Source organism: Amblyomma americanum, chromosome 6 (assembly GCF_052857255.1).
Source record: "Amblyomma americanum isolate KBUSLIRL-KWMA chromosome 6, ASM5285725v1, whole genome shotgun sequence".
Lineage (NCBI taxonomy): Eukaryota > Metazoa > Arthropoda > Arachnida > Ixodida > Ixodidae > Amblyomma > Amblyomma americanum.
The window spans coordinates 38,733,360-38,757,745 of NC_135502.1; the positions used below are offsets into that span (position 1 = coordinate 38,733,360).

A 24,386-nucleotide genomic window follows, 5' to 3' on the forward strand; every position below is an offset into this window, starting at 1 on the left:
TGACGTCATCTACTACGGCCAATGAGCGAGGAGCAATGCCATATGGGCGATATTTGGCTGCGGAGTGGTCTGCGTTGATGATATCATGAACTTCCTTCCAAGGGTAAAAGCAATTGCCCTTTTCTCTTTGGTGTTTCGTTTACTACGACGCTACGATCGTGGTGACGTAGACGACGCTCTCCGCACGGGTCCGTGCGTTGCAGACGCCGGCAGCCAGCGATGTGTCCGCGCGTCCATATGTAAAGGCTAAATTTAAACTTCGGTGCTCGCACGGCAACAATCTGGGTATATGCGTGTTGTTAGGTTGTTTGGCAACGAAAAACGCCAGCCGACAGAAGACGATCGCTTCAGTATGGCATTGTTTCACCCGAGCATGGGATTTCATTTCACCCGAGTCCGTCGTTTCTTTAGAAGCGGCGGAAACTCGAGGAGAAATGTACCGGAACAGGATCGGTGCGCGCTTGCAGATCGAGCCACGACTGATGAAATTCTCTCACGAAGGGAATGCGGCGTAGTCCAAGTTTACATTTTCAGCTTTCTTTTTTGCACGGCTGAGATGCTACACCGTTGGCGATCGCTTCCTAGAGCCACGGCTGTGTTTGCTGACGGTCTGTGCGGACAGATTAGCCTCCAGAGTTAAGAAGTGGGCATCCCTTCAAGAATTCAATCTTTGGCGGTATCAGTGTGTTGGTTGTTGCATGGAATGCATGTTTTTAGCGCACAGTAGCCCTACCACTGAAGACTAAGTAACCTGCAAGAGCGCCTAATCGTGGCATTCGGCCCAACAAATCACGAACTAGCTGCGAACAAAATTTTTTCGTTTAAGCTTAATTTTCCAGCATAATCTTCCCAAGCGTGCGAGTTACCTGGAACACAGAATAATACAATATGTGTGCAGGTTATGCCAAGCTCAGTCTGGCGGCAACGTGCAGTATTAAAAGGTTCCTGTCCACACATGAACAAAACTTGTATGACAGCAGTGCACAAGAAATTACTTTGCGCACCAGCTGCATTGATATACCTTACTTTGAAAATGAAAAAAAAAAAGCACTTTCCTTTCCTCAACCAACACCTCGTTTGTAACACATGAACTTGCAATATGAGAACGCAGGTAATTTGAAGCAAAGAAAATAAACAATATATTAGTTGATATTGAGGCTTTTCTTGTGAATGCCAAGTGTTCACTTGCATTACCTTTTTTTAATCAAAGGTATAGCTAAATGGCATGTAGCTGACTTGCAGAAAATCAACTGGTGGGCAAGTTGGCTCATGATGAGTTTGTTGTAATTGACTACCCTGATTATACCTATTACCCATTTCCTTTTGGCAAGTCACCATAACAGTGTAGCTCTTCATTCACTGTGTCACTAATTTTAGTGTAGAACCAGAAAAAAAAAAGACTTACTGCACTGGGCATTTTGATATGCAAAAGGGCAAAGTACTACAAATGACCATTATAATGCTGACTTCAAACGGCAGGCAAGTAGCTACTTTTCTGGCATAGCAACTACTCAAACTTTTGTTGTCGCATTTCTGATACACAAGCACTTTGTCCGCTTTCTGTCACACTAGCATGGGCCCCTTATTCTTGGCATGAACTGCTTTTATTGATTTCATGTTAGAAACAGGAGGATATCAGCATACTGGCACTTACTGCAACTCTATGTCTGTACAAACTGCACATAATTAAATTTTGTGGCAAAAATTTTAGCATTTATTCATTAACATTATTTTCAATACTGCATTTGAATGCCGAAATGTCTGCTACTTTAAGAGTTCAAAACTTGCTGATCATTATGATGCAGCACCCAATACTACATTACCCAGGTTTGGACAGGCTGTCTGAAATCTTCCCAAGAATGCCCCATATGCTCCCGTCTCAGTATTCCCCGACGCACACACTGACCACTTGCACAGCTGTTCTGGTGCAGAAAGTTACTGAGGACAATTAACACCAGCTTGATTTTGATTGGTTCAGCTTTATGGGGTTTAATGCCCCAAAGCAGCTCAGGTTGTGAGGGCACCGTAGTGGAGGGCTCCGGATAATTTTGACCACCTGGGGTTGTTCAACATGCACTACCAGCTTGATTTTGAGTAGCTGAGACTACATAACTCAAATTCAGCAGCTCAAGCAATGTGTGTGTCTAGCCTGTGCATCAAGCTTGGAACCGATGAAGTTCTTGCACAGCTGAGCTAACTCAGCCTAACTTTAGAGCAGTTTTTATCACAAAAATGTGAAAAGTTCTTGTAGGAGATGGTCTGAAAATGTACCTAACTAAAAACAATGACTGCAGTCTGTTTCTAATCAGGATGTGGTACTGAGATACTTGACTTTATACTCTAATAGCTTTAGAATCTAATGAGTGCATATGCAATTCATCACTTCTGGCAAAAAAAAAACTGAGAAAGTTGCGCCATAATGTCTTCATGAAAAGTCCAAATCAAAGCAAGTAGTGGGCTAATGATAGCCTTACCAAGGCTACACGTGCCAGAGGCAAAAATTGCTACATGCATGCACACACATTTCTTCTTAGCTGAAACCAAGAAGAAATGGGCATAGTCATGGCGGGATGTAATGCAGAGGGAAGTTAACTGATGGTCACTTAGAGTAACAGAGTAGCTTCCAAGAGAAGGCAAGCTTAGTGGGGACGGCAGAAAGCCTGGTGGGTGAATGAGATTAGGAAGGGGCCGCAGATGGCACAGGACACAGAAGCATATATGGAAGAGGCTTTTCACCTGCAGTGGACATAGGCCGACCATGATCATGACAAGCATGCTCCATTTAGAAATTAAAAAGAAAACTGTCGAGCGAGTAAGATTTATTTCGAGTGATTTAACTCCATTTACAGGCCTTTGCAAGAAATGCTCCCTGTGTGTTGCCATTTGCTAGCTGGAGTCTTGTACATGCGATGGAAGCACAGAGTGAGTGGTGTTCAGCACATGTTCTAAATAGTACAAAGAGCATTTGTTTTGACTCACGTTTAGACAGTACAAAGGTGTTAGTGTGTTATGATAAGCAAGCAAGCAGTGTACAATTCGCAGGCAAGTGGACATCTCTGCATTTCTGACATTAACCCAATCAGGTGTTATATACAATTGTGTATATGAAATGCAGATTAAATGAGAACCATGCAAACAAGCAAACATTCTTACTGGACCGACATCACAATCTGCAAAAGATTAAAATACTCTGAATGATCACAACGGTGATTTCAGATAGCAAACAATCAGCCTTCGCTATGTAAACAGTTGTGTACATGGATATCTCTGAGCTCTTTCCGAATGCATATTATGCTGAGCTGAGGTTTTTGTTTCAGAAGAATTCACCACGATCTTTATTGCTAGTTTTTTTTCCTGCGTTTGTTAGTGAATGCAGTAAATATTAAGAATCATAATCATAGATCATAATCATATATTTTATTCGTTTCTTGCCACCACAGAAAGAATAAGTAATCCACATGGTGCCTCAAATGCCTACTTTCTTCACTTTTTAAAAAAACATTAAAGATTTGCAACCATTGTGATGCTGTCTATAAGGTAGCATACATGCTTGTAGAGAGTTAAAGGGGCCTTGAAATTATTTCGATGGGCATAGTCTTGTGCAACAGATCTGTAGAGGTGGTCTTTGTGGATATTCGAGTGAAATTTGAAAGCTTTGCACGGACCCTATAATTTAGAAACAATTATAAAAATCACTGCTCACAGTAGCTCGCAACCGATTAGGGCGACACACCTCACCACGCATCCCCTACCCCGATGACGTCAGTGGGCAGAAGATGCAGCCTTCAAGCTTGCCCATTCTGCTCACTGACATTATCGAGGCAGGGAATGCGTGGTGAGGTGTATCTCCCCAATCAGTTGCGAGCTACTGCAAGCAGTTTTTTTTTTAAAGTTATTTCTAAATATTTGGTCCACATAGAGCTTTCAAATTTGACTAGAATAGCCACAAAGACCACCTTTACATATCTGTTGCACTAGAATATGCCCATAGAAATTATTTCACTGTCCCTCTAACAATGGGTGTTTCGGATTTGAAAATAAATTAGCATTCTTTTGGCCTGCATAGGCTACTAAGGCAAAAAAAAAATTAATAGAAATGATGAGGCATCAGAAAGAATTGGGATATAATTGAGGCATTAGCTATGGTATTCTGTAGAGATTACAGCACGAGACTATCATTGCTTCAACACGAAGTTAAATGATTTTAGACACCTTATTTTGGTTGCATGTTTTATTCTCTGTAATGATGCATTAAATTCTCTGTAATGATGCATTAACGCAGATATATAAGCCACCACGTGGTATTTGCCTATGACCACTAAATAAGTTATATTGGATTTCTTCTCTCATGCTATATCAGTTTCATCAACTGAATGATGGCTGTGACATGCAAGGTATATTCAGGTCATGAAAGACATGAAAAAAAAAAACTGTATAAATACTGATACATTGTTATCATTCATTACAGCACTTGAAGCAGGCTGGCTTAAGCGCTGTAGCAATTTAAAACGAATTATACGGCTGTTTTTTTTGTTTGTTTCACATCACCTGAACACACCTTACACATCACAGCCATCCTTTGGTTGTTGAAACCAAAAGCAAAACAGCAACAAAAAGAAATTCAATTGTAAATTATTTAGGGGTCATAATGGAATACCATCGGATGATCCATGTATACTAAGGTCTAATGCATCATTTGAAAAGCAGAAAACACACAAGCAAAAATTTCTATAGTCCTTTAAGAGCACAGATAATGAACGCTTTTGCGGCAGAACAAACAAGCAAAAACACTAATATAATGTCTATAACATTACAAAAGCCGTCAAAAAAAAAGAGGCTGGAAACATTCATAAAGTGAGCCGCCGACTTGTGCAATCGGACCTTTATTAACTGTGCAATTTTACGCAACAGATTTCTATCTCTGCACAGACATCTTGAGAAACAGTGCAAAAGATGGGTCAAGGAAGGCTGACAACTGTCCAGACTTTTGCACTGTTTCTCAAGATGAACTCACACCAATTAGCCCAACTCTCTACACTTCTGCACGGACAGTTATATGTGGAGGTAAATGTTTGGCTTAACAATAACTGAAGTGGCAAAAAAAATGTCTTCCAGCTAGCTCAACCATAATTAGGCTGTGGTTCAGATAAGTATGCCACCCTTAATTGTAATTCTAAGGCAACCATATGAACACAAAGTCCAGCAATACACCCCCCCCTTCCCCAACCTCCCTGGACGATAGTGTGACAAATAGCTATGCTGATTCCCCCTTTCAAACAAGAGCACCTACACCAAGAATCACCTCTGTCACATGACCATATATTGCACACTTGCCAAAATGCTTCCACTCCAACTGCACAGCTGCCTGCCATGTGGCTGGGGAATCAGCTACGCAGATCACATGACCATGCAGGCCACGTTCTTGAGAGCACCCATTCTCCACCAAAACACGAGACTCCACACCGAGGTATACATGAACCAGACTCACCTAGCTCACATGACCATGCAGGCCACATTGTCAAGGGCCCACTTTCAGCTGGCCTGGACTGCATTCTCATAAGTCAACACGTCAGAACAGGAGTTTTCGGCAACCACTTACATTGGGGACATTGACACCACATACCTTGAAGGAAGTCCCGTTATGGACACCAGTGTAACAAGCTCCATGGCTGTTCATTATCCCATGGGGAGATGAGGTGACAGCAAGAACCACTACACCCCCGCATGAGAATTCCCACTCCTAAGTGCACTTGAATGGTGTGACTAGAAATGGCACATTCTTGAGACGACTCCCCGACCCATTTGGCCCGCAAAAATGACAAGATTTTAATGCCACAAGGGCAGCTGGGCCAAAGAGCACAATGGCTAATGTGTTTCAGTCTACAGAGCATTGGGTCAAAGACTCCAAGCATTTACACCCAGAGGAATCGTGCACAAGGCTAGTGGAAAGCTTGTACCAGTGACATGGGGATTGAACCATACACCCCACATGGCTTAATCCCACTCACTTAGCTCTGTTGCTGTTCAGCTGAAAAATGCAGGAGCTGTCTGTGGCTTTCTAGAGCCACAGGCAGTTGTCACACAACGGCGGTTCTTAGCGACTGAACGAATTTATGAATTTTGAACTACAAGCTTGCAAAGCAAAGCACTGTTCCTGCAGCCTTCACTCAATGTTTCTTGCCCCCTCAACTCCAGCGTGCAGATAATTCCGCCAGGTAAAGCGCAGGGCCGCAAACTTCCTTGCATTCAAAAGCTATCTTGGGCTAATTTCGTCATCTTATGGATGCACTGACTGCAGAACGTGTGCCCATAGAGTAGCAAGTGGTTTTGGTCTTATGGGGGCTTAACGTCCCAAAGCGCCTTGGGCTATGAAGGACAACATAGTGAAGGGCTCCGGAAATTTCCACCACCTGGGGTTCTAACGTGCACTGACACCGCACAGCACACGAGACTCTAGAGTTTCGCCTCCATCGAAATTCGACCGCCACGGCTGGGATTGAACCCACGTCTTTCGGGTCAGCAGCCGAGCGCCATAACCACTAAGCCACAGCGGCGGCGCTGCAAGTGGTTTTGGAAGTGTTGCTGGGCATTGGCATTAATGAAGGAATGCACACTGAGGATATGTTTCTCCACTTCAGTTTTCCTGTATATTGAAACTGCTATTGGCAGCTCTTGGTAGGCACTATCTGTCAATATCATGTGTAAAAAACACAACATGCTTGCTAAAAGGTGCTTGCTGCCATTGGCTCTGGCTGGCAGCTAGTTAAAGGGACATAAGAGTGACAGCTTTTGATCGCAGACAACAATTCATCAGTGTTAAAACAAAAACAAGTTTTCAATAGCCGCAGACAGCTGCCACATCCATAATGCACTTCACTGCATCAGGTGTACTAGTACTATCATACGTAATCAATTATTCAGATCCTGCAACAAGAAGCAGAATTTTTTAGCAGTGTCATCATACAATAAGAAAGTGCATTCCTACATTACACAAGCTTTAAGGCAAAAGCTAAGGCAGATCTGAGGGCAGCTTAAAAACACGCCCACATGTTTGCCTTTTGAAGTCCTTTGTACTTCAGGAAAGCAAGTTTTGTAGAGCTGCATCCACATGCCGACAGTATTTGTCCACCTTCAGGCAGCACATTATCAAAAGCATTCTTCGCTATAAACCAGGTGTCCTTCAGACTGTGGCCCACAGATTTTCAGGACCTCCCAGCAATGTTCAAAGATGCCAGCACAGGTTAGTTTGGTTTATTTGGGTTTAACGTCCCAAAGCGACTTGGGCTATGAGGTACACCGTAGTAAAGGACTCTGGAAATTTCGACCACCTGGGGTTCTTTAATGTGCACTGACAAATGCACAGTACACGGGCCTTTAAAATTTCGCCTCCATCGAAATTCGACCACCGCGACCGGGATCGAACCCACGTCTTTCAGGTCAGTAGTCGAGCGCCATAACCACTGAGCCACCGCAGCAGCACGCCAGCATAGGTTAAAGACTGCTCTAGAGACGCAAGCAAAATAGAACTTGCACAGAGCACATGCAAGAAATTTAGAAAGACATGCGAAATGCAGTTCAGAAAGCTAGGCGACATGGCAGTTTACAAGATGTCCTTACAAGCACGCTCTTGCGTGCCGTTTCCGAAGATGTAAAATGTTGGCATAGCCACGTACAGTCTTTGCCAAAAGTAGCCAGGCTGCACTCCTTGCTGCTCGGTCATATAGTGGAGCACTTCTGGCAACCCTTAAGCTCTATACCTGTGTAAGGTTAAGAGAAGCATTGTCCTTGCCTTTCAAGACTTTTTGATCTTTAGGTTAGCTGTAAAGACTCCTCTACATGAATCAGAAGCCAGCTATGCAGGCTTGTTACTTTTCCTAAAGACTGCACCTGCAATCTCCAAGTACAAAAACTTGTGCCAGCAAGTCTTTACCAAGGAAAAACAGAAATGCGAACGATTGAAAGGTTGCATGCATTCGCATCATTATTACACAGTTTGAGACACTTCTGAGCTAAATTTCCTGATAAGCCAAACAGGGGGTGTACTTTCGTCTGGTTTGCAGTGGGAAAAAAAAAATTTGTTCGATATTAGCTGTTCAGATTGTCCATATTGCTAATGCAAAGTTTAAGTGACACATCACGTGGAATTCCACAGTGTCGAGTAGCTAATTAGTGTGCCCGACTATCGCACTGTGAAGAGAATGCATGTATAAGTTTGTGCATGTGAACATCCTTCCAGCCTGGCAAGAGAAATGGTGAATTGGCGGTGACCCTGCACGTATCACACATCTAGGCATAAGGCCCCTAGTTTCCTGCGATTCCATGAGAAATTGTGGTGGGAGGTCCACATTTATTTAACGTCCCGGTAGCCACGGCGGCTGAGACGGTGGAGTGGGTTGTTGACGAGGCTGGCTGGCCGAGCTGGTTGATGAGAGCGTTCTCTGATGCGCGAGGAAGATCATCAGCACCGCTACAAATGCCCCCCCCCCCCCCCCCCCCCCCCCCTAGCGCAATGCGCGATAAAAAACAGTATGTAAAAGTTTGTACAGGTTCTCAAGTCCAGAACACAGTTAGCTTCGTGAAGGCTGTCGGGCGGAAGAAAAGAGCTCTGGCGGTCGAGCCTGGCTGCCTCGCAAAGGGCGAGGGGAGCCAAAAGATGAGGATGACGGAAGCACAAGGCGGGAAAAGTCATTGAGGAATGGGAGACGAGCTAGACGTTCTTCAGTCGGACAGCCTACGGGTGGCGCTGGCGGTTGTGGGGCAGTTTTGCGCTGGCTCAGTTGGTGCGGACGAAGATATGGCGTGGGGAGGACATAGAAGTGGAGCCGATGCCTCGGCCGCGGGCAATGGCGAAACAACGGCAGACGGCACTGAGCGTGAGGTCTACGGCGTGAGGCACGTGCTGCCTTGTTGGGTAGTAGTCGAAACGGGCGACGGGGTGTACCGGATGGCTGCAAAAGTGAGCTCACCGTGGCGTTGGGACCGGTTGTTGGGGGCACAAGAAGCAAATCCGGGGAGTATTTGTAGGAATGGGAAGGATACGGTAGGGCCGAGTCCATAGAAGGTGTTTGATGGGGCACGCTGCAATGCATCGCAAGCCTGCCACCACGTGCTGAGGCTGTCTCGTCTGTCGCGGAGGCACAGGCACTGGAAAAGGCACCAGGTGGGCAGAGATGCACAGCAGGCGTTTCAGGTGTCGCATTAGGCGCGACAAGGCCCTGGGGAGGCGTCCATGCGTGCCGCGCAACAGGAAGGGCAGTTGAGCTCACTGTGGTGGGGCTTGAGGTAGCAGGCGAACTTGGGACTAGAAGCGAATTGAGGCCCGGGTCGAGAGAGGGTGCTGCCGGTGATGGCCCAAGGGCAGGCGCCACAGCTGGGAAGCAGGGCTGGACAGGAGGCACCCAGGGACGGGAGCTCGCAGGTGGATGGCCGTCCATAGGGGCCGTTGGAGCAATCTTGGGAGAGACGGGGGTGTAGTACGAGACGGCTGGGTGTGAAGGTGGGCAAGAGAACAACGCGTGGTCACGTGGCACTTGCCGAACCGTGGATGGAGACTCATTCGGTGGCGGCGACAGTGGAGAGACCGGTGTCTGGAGGGGCACCGACGAAGGAGCGGTCGGGGGAAAAGCCGAAACAGCTCGGGTAGGGAATGCGGCCAGGGGTGGTGGTTCGAGTGGCGCCGCAGTTTCTGTGTCTGGAACAGGAGCGCAGAGAGTCGGCGGGAGCTCCAAGCCAAAATATGCCGTCAAGCCCTTCGTGAAATCGGCGTATATGTCGGGACCGGGAGGTGGCAACCGCAGCTGTGCCAGGAGACCGGGTGGTAGTTCGCGGCTGGCGTGCTGATAGCGCAGCAGCTGGCTGGACACGTTTTGGACATGAAAGTGCGAGTCCAGCAGCGCCAGCCACAAAACGGGGTCCCTGGCATAAAACGCAGGCAGGCTGGGCAGCTGAGGAAGGTAGGGGCACTGGTATGGCTGAAGAAGCTCACCGGATGTGATGGGAGGTGCGTACATGGCGGCGAGAGGCTGCCGAAAGCCGGGTGCGAACTGCGGCCGTGCAGCGGCAAGGCCAAGTGGAGGAACAGGACGGGCAGGAGCGCAGAGCCGGTGGGAGCGGCGGTGCGTGCGTCGGGGCTGTCGTCCGGTGTCACCAGATGTGGTGGGAGGTCCACATTTATTTGACGTCCTGGTAGCCTCCGCGGCTGAGACGGTGGAGTGGGTTGTTGACGAGGCTGGCTGGCCGAGCTGGTTGATGAGAGCGTTCTCTGATGCGCGAGGCAGATCTTCTTCATCAGCGCCGCTACAAAATCGCCAATTTAAGCATTTTTCTCAGAATTGTGCATTACCAGCGACTCTCTTTTTTGATGCATCAGCAGAAAAGAGTATGATAGAAAAATGACTTACTTCGTTTGCATGAATATAATGTCGGGGAGAGTCAGAGAACCCAGGAGAATTTTATAAGAAATATTGTTGCAATTAAAGAAAACAAACTGAACTGAATAATGTGACCTCAAATTGCTCAGACTAACCATAGCAGAGGGCTGCTCAAAAAATGCAGACTTCAAGCTTGAGATGTGAATGCCACAATGAAACGAAGACAAATTTTCAATACTTTAATGTGCGCAGCCTCCCACATAGCAGTAGCCGCCATCACCGCCGTGCCGCCACTACTCATTGTTTCGCACTGCCCACCCTTCCTTGCTTTCCCTACTCTGCTCAACTCTTTCAGTGCCTCCTCTATCTCAACAACTCGCACTGCCTCTTTGACACGCGGCCTTGGGGTCAGCAGCCGAACTTTACATGAGAAAAGAGTTGCTGTAGTTGAAAGACATAGAGCACGTAAAATTTGAATGCTTGACTAAACGTACACAGTGTCTTAAGTACTTAATAAAGGCTCTTTGCAAATTCCTTTTCATTTATGCTTGTTTTTTTTTTCTGCACATATATGTTATTGTGTAATATAATATTTTAAATGCCGGTAATTACTCAAAGCTGTTTAACTTGCCTTTGTACCTTTATGGTAGTGATTAGATGGATGCTATGAGCAATTACTCCTTAATTTCCACTCCACCTTGGGGGTTTCCCCTAAATACATTGAACCTGCTATTTTGAGGATTTTTGGCGAGCTGAACAAGGCCCTGTCAGGCTTGTCGGAAAGAAGCCCCAAGGACTATATATATTTCAAGCATCGTTTGTTTGCTTTGAGAAGTGCGGTTCTGGGCCTCTAGGCCAAGCTCACTGCATTACCATCAGGTTTAGACACTCATACCAGGAAAAGTAAAAAAAACAAGCTATACAAAACAGACAGGGCAGTGCTCGCCCTGTCTATTCACTGCCCTGTCTATTCTGTCATTGTTGGGGCTGTTTATTAATTATGAATGATCACCAGTTTGCCCAGCTCTCAATTTTCTGCAGGTTTAGATTTTTTTTTAGCGAGCAAAGTGCCTTCAATAAAGCTGTTTTCATACACCCTAAATGCAACTAGTGATGCTACAGTAAAAGCCTCAATTAACAATTTTAAAGTGGTATTTATTGTGGCAAAAACGGCCTGTTTGTCTCGGTTTTACAAGGCTGGCTTTGCTAGTGCTGTGGGTCTTCGATTAATCAGACCAACTCAAGACAAATGACGTGCAATCTGCTATGTCACAGCAGCATTCTTCGCAGTTTCTGATGCAGCTATCGTGGGTCTTCTCCGATTCTGTATTTTATAAACAAGCGAAAGCTCCAGAGGCCAGCTGAATTGGTTTATGGTTTATGGGGGTTTAACGTCCCAAAGCGACTCGGGCTATGAGAGACGCCGTAGTGAAGGGCTCCGAAAACTTCGACCACCTGGGGATCTTTAACGTGCACCGACATCACACAGTACACGGCCTCTAGAATTTCGCCTCCATCGAAATTCGACCGCCGCGACCGGGATCGAACCCAGGCCTTTCGGGCCAGCAGCCGAGCACCGTAACCACTCAGCCACCGCGGCGGCTATTCAGCTGAATTGTCTGCTATGTTTTATACAGCTTTTTCTGCAACATATGGACATAAAGACAGTTCAGAAAGCCCCCTGTATTTGTAGTAGCATCTACTGGAAGGGTTGTCGTGTATGTGACCAGGACGTCTGTTTAAAAATTCTCTTATACTCCACAGTGGTACCTGTTGAGAGGATCATGGTGTACGCAATGAGCAAAGGTCTAGTGACTGCTGTTGTAGATAATAAGGAGGCATACTAAATTGCACTGCAACAGATTGTGGCATCTAAATAAATAAAAGTTTGCAAAATTTTGCCCTCCCTTGGCATGCACAAGTGATCACATGATCCATGAGAAATGACAGCACAGAGTATTCTGTTGCAACAGACATGCTAGTACATCTACCCTGCCTCTATAAACTTTGCAAAGTTCATCTGATACTACTGCCATCACTATAAAACAGAGGTGCTTGAATTGTTGCCAAGATACCTAGGTCTAAGCAGCAACTTGTTTTGGACGGTGCTGCACAAAGTTGCTGCATGGACACGTACACCTGTTAACTGCATCACCACCAGCACAGAAGATTTTCTTGCCATGCAGCCCAGAAATAACACAGCCATTATGCAAACATGGTGAGCTCAAAGATTACCAAACAGCCAAGATGCATAAGGAATCAGGAGTTTTGAACCCAACTAGAAGGAAGGAATTTGTCTCTTTCGTCCTCTTTGTTAGATTCAGGGTGTGGTCAGCACCCTGAAAGTTAAGGGTTGCTGCATATACAAGCGAGGTAAAAATGACAAGACGTGTGGGTGCCGCCCAAGCACTCTAGTTCTCTTCACTTCGAACTAGACCATAGTATAGGCTGACTGTCCCTTTTCATCATCAATAAAAGTTCAATAGGTTGGTGCTCCATGGCCCATTTTAGGTACTTATGTCTATAGCCTACTTGAGTCCTTGTAAAATTTTTTTCCTCATGTCCTTGCTTTCTGGTGATTACATAGAGGTGGCAAAGTGTGGATTGGTACCTATAACAGTAAATTCTGGCATAGCCCTATCATGTTAATCATAGCACCCAGTGATGAATAATTACTGGAACACACCATAGCTTTTCTTGTACTGATGTCATTCAAGGAAACAACTAGCACAAATAAAACCCCTCCATCCCCAAAAGAACTTGCAGCGCTACTTGGATAAGTGCATTCCAACCAGCAGTAACTCAGCAGGAAAATTTACTTGTACATTAACCAACTTTGTCCCACTTGTGCTCACCCCATTATACATGTACAAGAGGCCTCAGAAATAATAGGTGCACTATTCTTACATCTAATTGCACTACTGCACAACCTTGAGGTTTCAGCAGCCATGCTGCATCTATATGTGAGCAGTTTGACTGCACTTGTGCTAAGGAGAATAAGTTCTTAAATTTCTGAATTTCGAGTTTCAAAGATCCCCAGGTGGTTGAAATTATTCTGGAGGGCTTACTCCTTTAGCCCTTCCCTTACAGTGCAGTGGATTCAATAAAACTTGTTGCTGGGCGTGTTGGTGACACATACTTGAAAAAAGATGTAGCGCAGAAGAGACGAGCACGAGACGGAGACGCGACAAAGATGAAAGCGTTCGTCTTTGTTGCGTCTCCCTCCTGTGCTGGTCTCTTTTGTGCTACATCTTTTTTCAAGTGCAGTGGGTGTCCACCGAGATAAGTGAATCAGTTGCTGCGCCATTTCCTTTCCTCAAAACCAATTTCCACCACAGTTAGGTCACAGAACTGTGTCCTGTGTACCTTTGACAGAACAATACATGCTGTATGTTCTTGAGAATAAAGAAATAAAGGCAATGATAACAAACTTATCGCATTTTTATGCACGTTAAATCAGCTGCCTGGTACTGCCTGCAGTGGCATTGTAGTAGTGTTGCACTAGATTGCCTTGGTGGGCCTCCTGAACAGAAGCACATGGGGTTCTGAAAAGAAAAAAGAATGTCTCTTTTAGTGTTCAATATCGCACCAAGAGAAAATTCAAGCCAATATAATGCTAGCTCTGAACAGAGAACACAGCATACAAAAACAAACTAGAGTGCAAGGCAACGAGCACCCAAAATTCTACATCCTGTGATGCAAAACTGTGAAAGTGCCAAGGAGTTCAGAAAGCCTGACACATTACTCTCTATGTTTCGCAATAATGCTGTCTAAAGCCAGCAACAACAGATGCCATTCTGCATTTCAGATGGCATCAACACTATATTAAAGCAATCTTCCATACCTGTAAAAGACCTCACAACTCCTTCCTGCTTCACATTTCAACACGTGGGGGAATCTGCAGGCATCAATTCATCACCAGGATTTCAATAAGAATCTTAACCCATTTGGGTGTACGGCCTGACACCAGATACCACTGTCTCTGGCCGTTCAGTCCGGGCAAGACAACATCTGTTTTTCCTTTCCCTTCGCCCAATCTAAAGTATGCCTCTGGACATATACCATATTTTCTTGCATAATGGTTGCATTTTTTACCAAAAAAATACCTGAAAAGATGGGGTGCATATCAACATGGGGTAAAATATTCAGCAAAAACCAGATGCAGTAAAAATGGGACAGAAAGCAGGCTGGTGGAATAAATACTTAATCTAGTACGACTCAACTGCTAAATTAAACGAAGTGCACTCTTCAGCACAGTTTCCATAATCTAGAGGATAGTCAACAAATTTTACATCAAAACTACATGTATTAATTGCATAGTGGCCCATAATGCATTCCAAAGTGAGCACAACTTGAGTTGTCTGTGGTCCTATTCTCATTCATTCAGCGTTAAGCCCAACCACAAGTTGCTACAATCCTTAAGCAGATCGAACAGAGATGCCTTCCATGACCAGGCATGGCTTCTACGGGTTCTCAAATTCCTTGCCGGCTGTCCGTCCTGCAGGGTGACACAGAGAAGTCCTGACATTCGACATGTGGCGCTTTAAAACTTTTGCATTGTTTTGGCATTCAAAAAATCGCGCTCGCTAGCATTTTCCATCATCATGAGTAGACTGCGCACCAAAAGAAAGAGGTGTGTTCATTATGAGAGCGCGTTCATCACACAACTAAGTACAGCAGGCGGTGCAGGCAGGGCACTATTTTTCTTGTTTACTTTTGCTGCACAACCTAACTAATGTCTCTGGCCACAGGCATACTACCACAGCTGAACCTGGATATACTGAAGTCGAAGGAGATTGCAATATAGTTTGGTATATTGATTACTCGATATATAAAAAATGTGTAACCTAGAAGCGAAAAATTGGCAATGGCTTAGCTCGGCTATGCCAGGATATATGTAGCGTGAGGTACGTTTTCCTGGCTGAGCTTGTTTTTCGGAAACTTGAATGGTGTGATCAGTCACACGACGAGCCTTCACATCTTCTGTTGGTTCCTGTTGGCTGAAACATTTCATAGGCTCCATCCCAGCGGCTATGCGCCGTCAATTACGTTCAGCAGTCTGGCATCTCCATTTGGCAAGCCGTTCCTCTCTTTGTTCGGGCGTCTCCGCTACTCTCTTCGCCTTCTAACGCTCATTCTCTCTTTGTTGAGTAGCCAAGTGCAAGGCGACAACTTCAGGATCGGAAGAGTTAGTCTTCTCTTGTCTATACCGCCATTTAGCAGCGGCTGGACTCTCCTGTGCATCCATGTCAAACGTTGTGATACAGCCACATCTCCGCCTTTTATACGCAATGCTGTGCATTCGACGCGTGGTTCGGGTGATAGAACGGCCTCCAGCGAGGCGCCGACGAAGCGTGCTGTGCACCTGTGGGGTCTCTCTCGTTACCATGGTATCGGCGCATGCGCGCAACTGCTCATCCGCGTGAAGTCATGCTTAAGTCCGACAGTGGAGCGCGCGCGCGGCCGTGGCGATGACGAAGCGCACGCCGCACCTTACTCCTTCCCATTTGTCACGGTAACGGTGCATGTGCACGACTGGCCTCTCCCATGCACCGCGAAATGCTCGACTGGTAGCCCAGTGTAGCACTCGCTACAAAATACAGTTCATCCACGCTAGTGACATGCCTCTTGCCAGCGTACTGGCAGTGCACTACTCACTAGGTGTTGCTGGGCCTAACCTGCTTTGCATCAAAGCCACGATGGTCTTTTGGAACTAGCCATTGCCTATCATAAGATGTCTAATCCTCTTACCACTACGCTATAAATAGAATAACCAGTCATTAAAACTAAGGTACCGTTGGTGTCCGCAATGCTTTCGGCAGTGAAACATGCAGTAGAGGGCTTCACTGCATAACAGCAACATGGCATGGAAAACAAGTACAAGAGACCGCACTACATCTTCAAGCACGCCCCATGTTCACCTCGCCACTTGGTTTCACAGCGATAGTGTTGCCAGCAGGTGTCCAAGGTTCCACAGCCAACATGTCTTAGCACGCAAAAAAAGTGATCAAAAAATGCTGTTAGGAGATGTGCTACTTCTGGGAAACTAGCCCGATCCGCCACTCTTCTGGGAACTTGGTGCGAAGTTGAACGTGTCATCTGACCGCCGAATTTGGAGTTCGGTATACAGCGCAACTTTCCCATACTTTTACACATGCTTTTCAAGGAGCTAATTTGTGTGTTTGATATATATAATAACAAAAATTACCCGGATTCAATATGTCCAGGCTCAACTGATAATCTGCGCTAACATGTCAAGTTAGTAGGCTACCCAAACTATTAGCACTGATGCACCGGGTTTAGGAAGCTAAACTAGGGTTGTGCAATTGGTGAACTTTCTACATAGATTGTGGAGACGAAGCAAGAGTGTAAACATTATGGTGCCCGAGTTACAGCGCACTGTACTGTTACTGTCAGAAGGCAATGAAAGTGTGGCCATTTAGCTGCAGGAGCGTGTAGGCCAGCAGCAAGTGAAAGACTGCTTAAGTGTGTCACTGTGAAAAGAGTAAATAGGAAGGAAAGAAGAGCAAGAAGACAAAGCAACAAATCAATCTATTCTATCCCACTGCTGAAAGGAGAAGGAAGGATGAAAACACAATGCGCGTGACTAATTGTTGACTTTTAAAACGGACACTGGCACATAGTAACAACGGACACAGAACAAAAACAAGATAGTGGCGTTCTTGCACAGTTATCAGGAACGTCAGCAAAAAGGGTTAACAAAAATAGCATTAGGATGGTCAACAAAGCTATTTGGTATGAAAGCAAGAAGAAAAAAAAAAGATAACTGCACTGGGGGCTATTGCTCCTGCCATGACGAAAGCCAGCGTGAAACAACTACTCATTTAATGTGAGTAGCATTGCATTTACACCATCTCTTCATTGCTATGTCCCAAGAAGTTTATCCTTTTGTATACAATGCACAACCCGTCAGCACCACTACTTGGTGCTGACCACTGGTCAATGTTAAGTGAGTAGTATTTTGTCGGTGTCAGAATCAAGAGCCTGAAAGGTCACCCACTGGCTAGACAAGTGATGCTTTCTATCCTTTATGTGTGACACTGTTGAACTGTTAAAACATAAACGAAATGTTCAGTGTTATACTGAACATCTGAAAAGAGTTCAGCACCAACTGTCTTGCATTACTGTATTTCACTGCATGATGTCAGTAGAAGCAGCCATTAAAACCAAATTTGTCTGCTGGCTATGATAACGTGTCATCTTTCACTGTAAAAGGCAGTGCTTTGTTTCTTGTTGAAGTACAGCCATACATTTTCAATCTATGCTTGTCGCAAATGATATTCTCAAACATTTGGATGATATCGGTCATTATTCCTCTGCATGCGGGTGGCACCTTTAACAATGTCAAAACTTTCACCAAGTTTCATTGATTCCTACCTTCATGAAAATATTTGAGGTTTTCTCCGAAAGCCATCTGCATTTTACATCGAAAGTATGCTCTCCAACACTAAGCATGACTATGAAAGGCAGATCAATTGAGTCTAACTTGGTCACTTTTCTGTGTACACTGCATACACTTCGAGCTTCCTGAAGAGTGACTGAGTCACTCACTCGTTACTAATAAAAAAAAACTAAGTGCTTATGAGGTGAGTGGTCCTCTTGGTACATTCTTTGAAATTTGAAAGTTATGTCCATGATCACAAAAGCTAGGTCCACATTTTGGGTGCACACTCAGATATACACCATAGTATACTATTTTCTACAAGGCCCTGTACTTGATTCCCCTTATGTTCAACATTTTTGTTAATCACTTGTCCACTGTTATCAAGAGGGTGCATATGCTATAATGTGCAGGTGAGACTAAGCTGTTCATTCCTGTTTCTGATCTAGAAGAATGTACTGTGCTACGAGATAATACTATTTGTATTGTGGAGAAATGATGCACTTCGAAAGGCTTTATACTGAAACCAACCATGACGACAGTTATTTCTTTCAACAGGAAGTGCGGCCCCAATGATTTCTATTACTCCCTCGGTGGTGTCGGCCTGAAGCAAGGAGCACTCCGGATCCCGGTGCTTACATGGACTGTTGCTTGAGATTTCGTGACCTTGTTAACGATATCTACTTCATCTATATATGGCTTTATTGTAAGGATCACATATGGATTCACTGATTCCCATTGCTTGAAAAAACTATCCTGCTTGCTTGCGTGCTTTACGCTCGATTATACATTGGTTCCTTGTAACCGTACTGGCATCGTACTTAAACCTTCAATTGAAAGTGTTCGAAGCAGGTTTCTTTGCATGAAATGCGATAAGTAACTTGGTCACGGATTTAACAACATATATACCAGAATGATCAGAAAGAGCAACTGCAAAATTTGCCAACTAGGAGAGAACAGGAACTACTACTCTTCTTATACAGATGTCTACAATGCCTAAGTGGCCGCTCTCGCATGCTAGAATGAACGTAACAGCACTGGCACCAGAATGTTTTTTTCCATGAGAACACTTGGTCATACTAAACCTTTAATATGCTCGCAGTTGTATATAGTATGGTTAACCTCAATGCTGGCCATGCTGTTGACATTTTTGTGTGTCCACCCTTGGAGCATTCAAGCTTCCCTTGCGCTTGTGATTGGTACGTGTTTGTGCATGTATGTACCATAACCAAGGCTGTTGCTGTATGTGGGCACAGTAAATAAAATAAGTAAATTGTTGATGAATGACTGAATTTGGGCAACATCATGCAAGGAAACCTGGCTGACTAATAATAATAACTGTTTTTTGGGGGGGAAAGGAAATGGCACAGTATCCGTCTCATATATCCTTGGACACCTGAACCGCGCCACCGCACTGACATCGCACAGCACACGGGCGCCTTAGCGTTTTACCTCCATAAAAACGCAGCCGCCGCGGTCGGGTTTGAACCCGGGAACTCCGGATCAGTAGACTGCCAGTAAAGCATTTCATGCTCAATAATATAACGTAATAACGCAATGAAGAGGCTGTGCAAAATGGATGCATGTAAAAAATCTGAATTAGCAATGCTTCAATGTAAAAAAAATGTCTTGACAGCATGAAAAGGCACGTACATAGATATAACTGTACGCTGCCAAACACTGTAACCATAAGCGTAAAATTGGGGCACTCACTATGAAGCTCCCGGATATACTGGAAAAAATAATGATATACATGGACAATGAAATCACATTAATTTAATCTCACTTATAATTCAAACATCAGTTTTCTTTTTTTACCGACACTTTCCCCATCAATAACAAGTGTAGTGGAGCCTATGAAGGCCCCTTCGGCAGCAGACAAAAATAATGGAGATCCGTTGTCCAAAGTGAATAAAACGTTCTGCATGTGCTTTCCTTTGGGGAATGCTCATACTCTTGTTTTGTGGCCAAGTTGTGAGAACATGGTAGACAATACTTGGCTGATGTACCCTGCCATATATATATATATATATTGGCAGTTTCACCAGTGTGTTGTTGATAGTACTATAGAGGAAAACTCCTCTATAGTTTTGAAAGAAAAACTTTCAAAACATCTAAAACTCTTTCATTGTTGAGTTTGTATATTTTTGAGCAAAACAATGTTGAAACATTCAATGTGCATACTGATTTTTGCTCTTAAAGAAAAAAAAACCCCTTCACAACAGCATGAGAAAACTGAAAACGGCTAAAGCATATTTGTCAATAACATCAAAGACTAACCTTCGAGAAGCAAAATGAATTCTTTCCAAGGAATGTCTACCTTACTTTTTTAACACGTCGGTCAAGTGATATCTACAAAATGACTAGCTTTTACTGTACTATAGTCGGGTACAACTCAAGAACCGATTGTGAGATGCCCATCAAAGGAGGCCTGCCAGCCAATAGTATGGACAGGTTTTCATGACACTGTGGTTATTCTGATAAGGCTGTAGTTCATTTCCTTTCACCTGCCACCCCCTGTGATGTCAGGCTAGCAGGTACAAGGAGCTTAATCATGAGGTTCTGAGAATGGCCGGAGGGCCTCCTTTGAAAAGCTTTTTCCAATTTGTTGTTGAGCTGCATCTGACTATAGAACATTCTATTTTTTTTTTATTTACAAAAGGACAGTGCACAAGCTCATATCCAAGCTGAAAAGTCATGACTCATTCTGGCAGGATATACTGTAGTATTTATTCAAAATGAATGCACTCTCCTAATAAACACACCCCTAAACCATTAGAATTCTGGAAATTTTTATTTTACCATAATGCAAATTGTATCCAGCATAATTACACACCTCCCAAATTAGCACCAATTTATGGGGGGCAGAAAAAGCATTCATTATGTGAGCAAATATGGTACGTAGTTTCTTTCAAATGAACTGAAGTTAAAACAGTGTTCATTCGCATCCATGTATTCCATCCAGCAATGTATTTCCCACACTGCACGAATAGCAGCACAGAAAAAAAAAAATGTGCTTTTTGTCTGCACGCTTTGGCTGCAAAAAGCTAGAAAGGAGTCCTTACCGGGAGTGTGAACCATGTAGTGCTCCCAGCCAAGAGATTGCTGAACCCCCAGGTTGCGCCACTCAGTTTCAGACATCAGGTGAGTCTTGGGCACTGACTGGGCCATCTCGGGTGGCAGGATCACGTGCCTGGTGAACCAGGCAGTAGACACCCATGGAGGTAATTGAAATAATAAATGATGGATCTTAAAGGAATGCACAAATGTCAGTGTTGCCACTCCGTCATTTCATTTATCTGCACCTGCATTATGAAGCGTGAACTGTGCACTGTGGATCTTTGGTTACAGGTGCAAAAAAAGACAACACAAGGCAGAAAGACTGGATAGTTACCAACTTGCCCAGCAAGACGTTCTTTTGTGCACTGTGGAGTAGTCCTCACCCCGTTGCCGTAAGCTTAGTTCATTGTGCATCAGCCTTATTCAACAGTTTAGTAGAATAAACGCGATGTTATCAACAAGGAGTCACTGCTCTGAGAATAATAGGAATAAGAAGCATCCTATAAACAGTCTTCGGCCAACAGCGACTTCCCTCAGTTAACAGAAACATACAATTGCACTTAAATGCAATCATCATAGGCTTAGCGATTTTTTCTCAGGTCCATGGTGCAGCAATTCATGCAGTTGGTAGCTCATTGTACATTAGGTACCTCCTGTTATGTCAGAACTTAGCTTCTACCAGCTCCGAATGTAAAGACAGCTAAAAAAGTTGTTCACATTTCATTCGAGCTGAACATAATGTTGTGCAGATGGAGAAAAGATAGATAATTAAAAACACGGCAAGCAATGCCACGGGCAATTTTCACCTACACTATCACTCAAATTGCTGTTGAACCATGATTAGCAGAATTCTGGGATGAGAACTGTGTAGACATAGTAACTGGGGTACTGTATGATCCACTTCTCACGACCTGCGTGATCTTACATGACCTAATGAAAAATAAACTTGTCTTTTTCAATATTTCTCACAGAACTAAATAGTCTTGCATAATAACTACCCAACTTAGTTACATGCATATGCGGCTACAAAACATGCTGCCAACAGTACAAAATTAGACAGGTTATATCAGCCGCTTCTCATGAATTCCCCGCGCTTTTTAGAAGCATTAATTCAAGGTGATCCACATAGCCAACAGTCCTGTTGTAGTATAGGCAGGAAAATTTCATTAGTCGCCTGGTACCATCAGCGACGGACAGAATATCTACATCCCCTAATGCCTCCAGAAATTTCAGGCAATTGGCTTACATGACGTAAAATCATTTTCTTTTTCCCTACACAACAGCATGCTGAAAAATTCTGCTCTCAATAGTATATGTGCATGACTTCAGTCAGGGTTCCTTTACGAGCCCTACAAATAAATCCAAAATACCGCAAAGATAACATCTATAAAACAATGGCAGAAATTTGAACATTGCGGCTATTTGAGCTCATTAGCACGCTACTTCATGAACAAGACAGGACAGGGGAAGAGACGAGCACGCATGCAAATCCCAGTGTCATGTGGGCGATGCTACACACGGCAGACAGGATGAAGCTTCAGTGAGTGACTGAGGCAGCACCTGACATCACTGAAACGTGGCACGGGCAGCCACTTAGCACACACTGCAACTAACCTGATCATGTTTGCGCACCACCCTTCAATTAACACAAGATCCTGAAATGTTACACTGAGCAGAAAACATGAGAGGTTCACATTATGCATTCATCAGAAAGGCAATGATTATGTCAGTACCTCGTCTTAGTGACTTCACCCAAAAAAGGTCACTTATCTGTAAGGTCGTAAAAGTTTTCAGATTTTCCTTCTCCCTGTTTTTACTTTTCCTTCTGTCTTTTCTAAGATCTGTATGTATTCCTGATGTCATGTCGCATCCGATACAAGACATTCGCATTGGCAGTCTGGAATCTGGCAGCCTGGAAGTCATTCCTCGCTCGTGAGGTAGCAGTTTAGCCTCTAAGAACACTCGTGGTAAATCTATGCCTAAGTATGCCATTTATATCTTTCATACTGTACGTTCTGCATAAGATACTGTGTAGATATGTTACACTTGATTTAAAAAGCCACTAGATTCAACCCTTGCAAGTTAAACATTCATTTCACGATTAAATTCCTTTGGGTGTTAGCCTCTGGTCTACTAGACAAGCAGGGGCACCTTGACTCTGCTTATTCGTGATAGCAACCTCCTTTGCTTGTCACTGTCCTGGTTCCACGACCCAGTTATAGTATGGCGTCGGAAACAAGGACACATACATACACAGTACAGCTCACATCACTGTTACGGCAGGCTCAATCAAAAATAACTAGATCTAGGCATTAGAGAACCTGAGTGCTGAAAATGCATGAAAAGCTAAACTGAAAATGCTGGCCGAACGGGCGATCAATAAAAAATTTGAACAGCTGGCATTAGTGAAATAAATTTCTCGCCTCAGAAATACTTTATTGGTGTGAGACGTTATGACGGCTTTTATTTTTATTTATTTATTTCATAATACTGCAGGCCACTGCTTGGCCCAAGCAGGAGTGAACATATAATGTTACATAACCATAAGAATAAAGTTATTCAATATTAGCAGCACACGGAAACCAAAAGAATAAAACCAAAAGAATAAACTTACACAATGTTAGCAGCGCAAATACCAAATACAGCACTTATCCGGCAACTCCTGAACGCGGTAACGTTTTCGCGGGAAAAACCAGGGCAAGTTCCGCGCTAGAAAACCCATGTCGCCGCCACGAATAATTCAAACAAGATGTACCAATCGGTGCAATAGAAACATCCAGTAAACAAACGAAAACGGGGAAAATACGAGGAACACACACTTTAAAAAATTTACAGGCCAAGGGCTGCTGTCCGCTTAAGCCTCTCGCATTTTGTTAACGTGGCATTCGTAAGAGGTAACGTATGCCACAGTTCCTTACCTGTACTCGTACTTGTCATCGTAGTACTTGTCGGAGTAATGTATGGAGGTCTCCGGCATCCCAGGACGGCCTAGAGAAACTGTATTCGGTGCACGGTCGGTCAATTGGCAGGCTTCGTCCCAATATGCGCCCCTGCCGACTGCATGCAGAGTCGGTTTACAATAATAAAAAAATAAGGCTTCTGTATTTCTAGCTGACTGAAATAATGTCTGAAGTAAATCACAGAAAAAATAACCGGAAAATTCCCCATTTCGAAATTTTATGCTTTAGAGCTCAAGCCATAGCATGCAACGCGTTCACGTAGTTGGATTTTCTTCAGTACAAGCATTTGGCCAGCATTCCGATAAAGCAAAATGCTATTCTTGACCCTAACAATAGGAAAGCAAACTGCAAGCGTATGAAAAAACTCGAATATCTCGCCGGGAACCTTTACCGTTGCAAACCGCAGAGAGGACACAATTCGAATGAGAGCCGCTTTTCCAAACGCCCCGCAGGGCTTCGACTGGATTTGGCTCGCCATATCTTGTCTATGCGACAAAAAATCTTGCTTACGTTGTAGGTAGATATGCTACTAAAATATTTATAAATTGTTTTTCCTCAAAGTAAGCTGCAATTTTATGCAGACACAAAAAAAGG

At 44.2% G+C, this 24,386-nt stretch overlaps 1 protein-coding gene and 1 long non-coding RNA gene across 3 annotated transcripts; one reads left to right on the forward strand and one right to left on the reverse strand.

The window, feature by feature from the left end:
- The first annotated feature begins 16 nt into the window (after positions 1–16).
- LOC144136641 (uncharacterized) lies at positions 17–18,875 on the forward strand. The gene is made up of 3 exons (XR_013315649.1): positions 17–103; positions 2,850–2,922; positions 18,331–18,875. It is a non-coding gene; the product is annotated as an uncharacterized LOC144136641 (long non-coding RNA).
- Positions 13,796–24,294, reverse strand: LOC144136640 (cyclin-dependent kinases regulatory subunit-like). Of its 2 annotated transcripts, none has more exons than XM_077669151.1 (4): positions 24,184–24,294; positions 23,751–23,829; positions 20,838–20,965; positions 13,796–13,915 (listed from the first exon to the last, which is right to left on the reverse strand). In XM_077669151.1, the coding sequence occupies exons 2-4, from the start codon at positions 23,807–23,809 to the stop codon at positions 13,872–13,874; spliced, it is 231 nt and encodes a 76-aa protein (XP_077525277.1). In that variant the 5' UTR covers positions 23,810–23,829; positions 24,184–24,294; the 3' UTR covers positions 13,796–13,871. The 2 variants fall into 2 exon arrangements, with proteins under 2 accessions (XP_077525277.1, XP_077525278.1); XM_077669152.1 differs by having other exon boundaries at positions 23,751–23,820; positions 24,184–24,293.
- Between the last annotated feature and the right edge of the window lie 92 nt (positions 24,295–24,386).

What these genes read in the sequence shown, in the direction of transcription:
- LOC144136640 (XM_077669151.1), bottom strand. Translation starts at nt 23,809, where the DNA reads ATGCCGGAGACCTCCATACATTACTCCGACAAGTACTACGATGACAAG. An exon ending in GATGACAAGTACGAGTACAG is followed by an intron (nt 20,966 to 23,750) that starts GTAAGGAACTGT and finishes CTGGTTCACCAG; the next exon opens with GCACGTGATCCTGCCACCCG. An exon ending in CTACATGGTTCACACTCCCG is followed by an intron (nt 13,916 to 20,837) that starts GTAAGGACTCCT and finishes TTTTCTTTTCAG; the next exon opens with AACCCCATGTGCTTCTGTTC.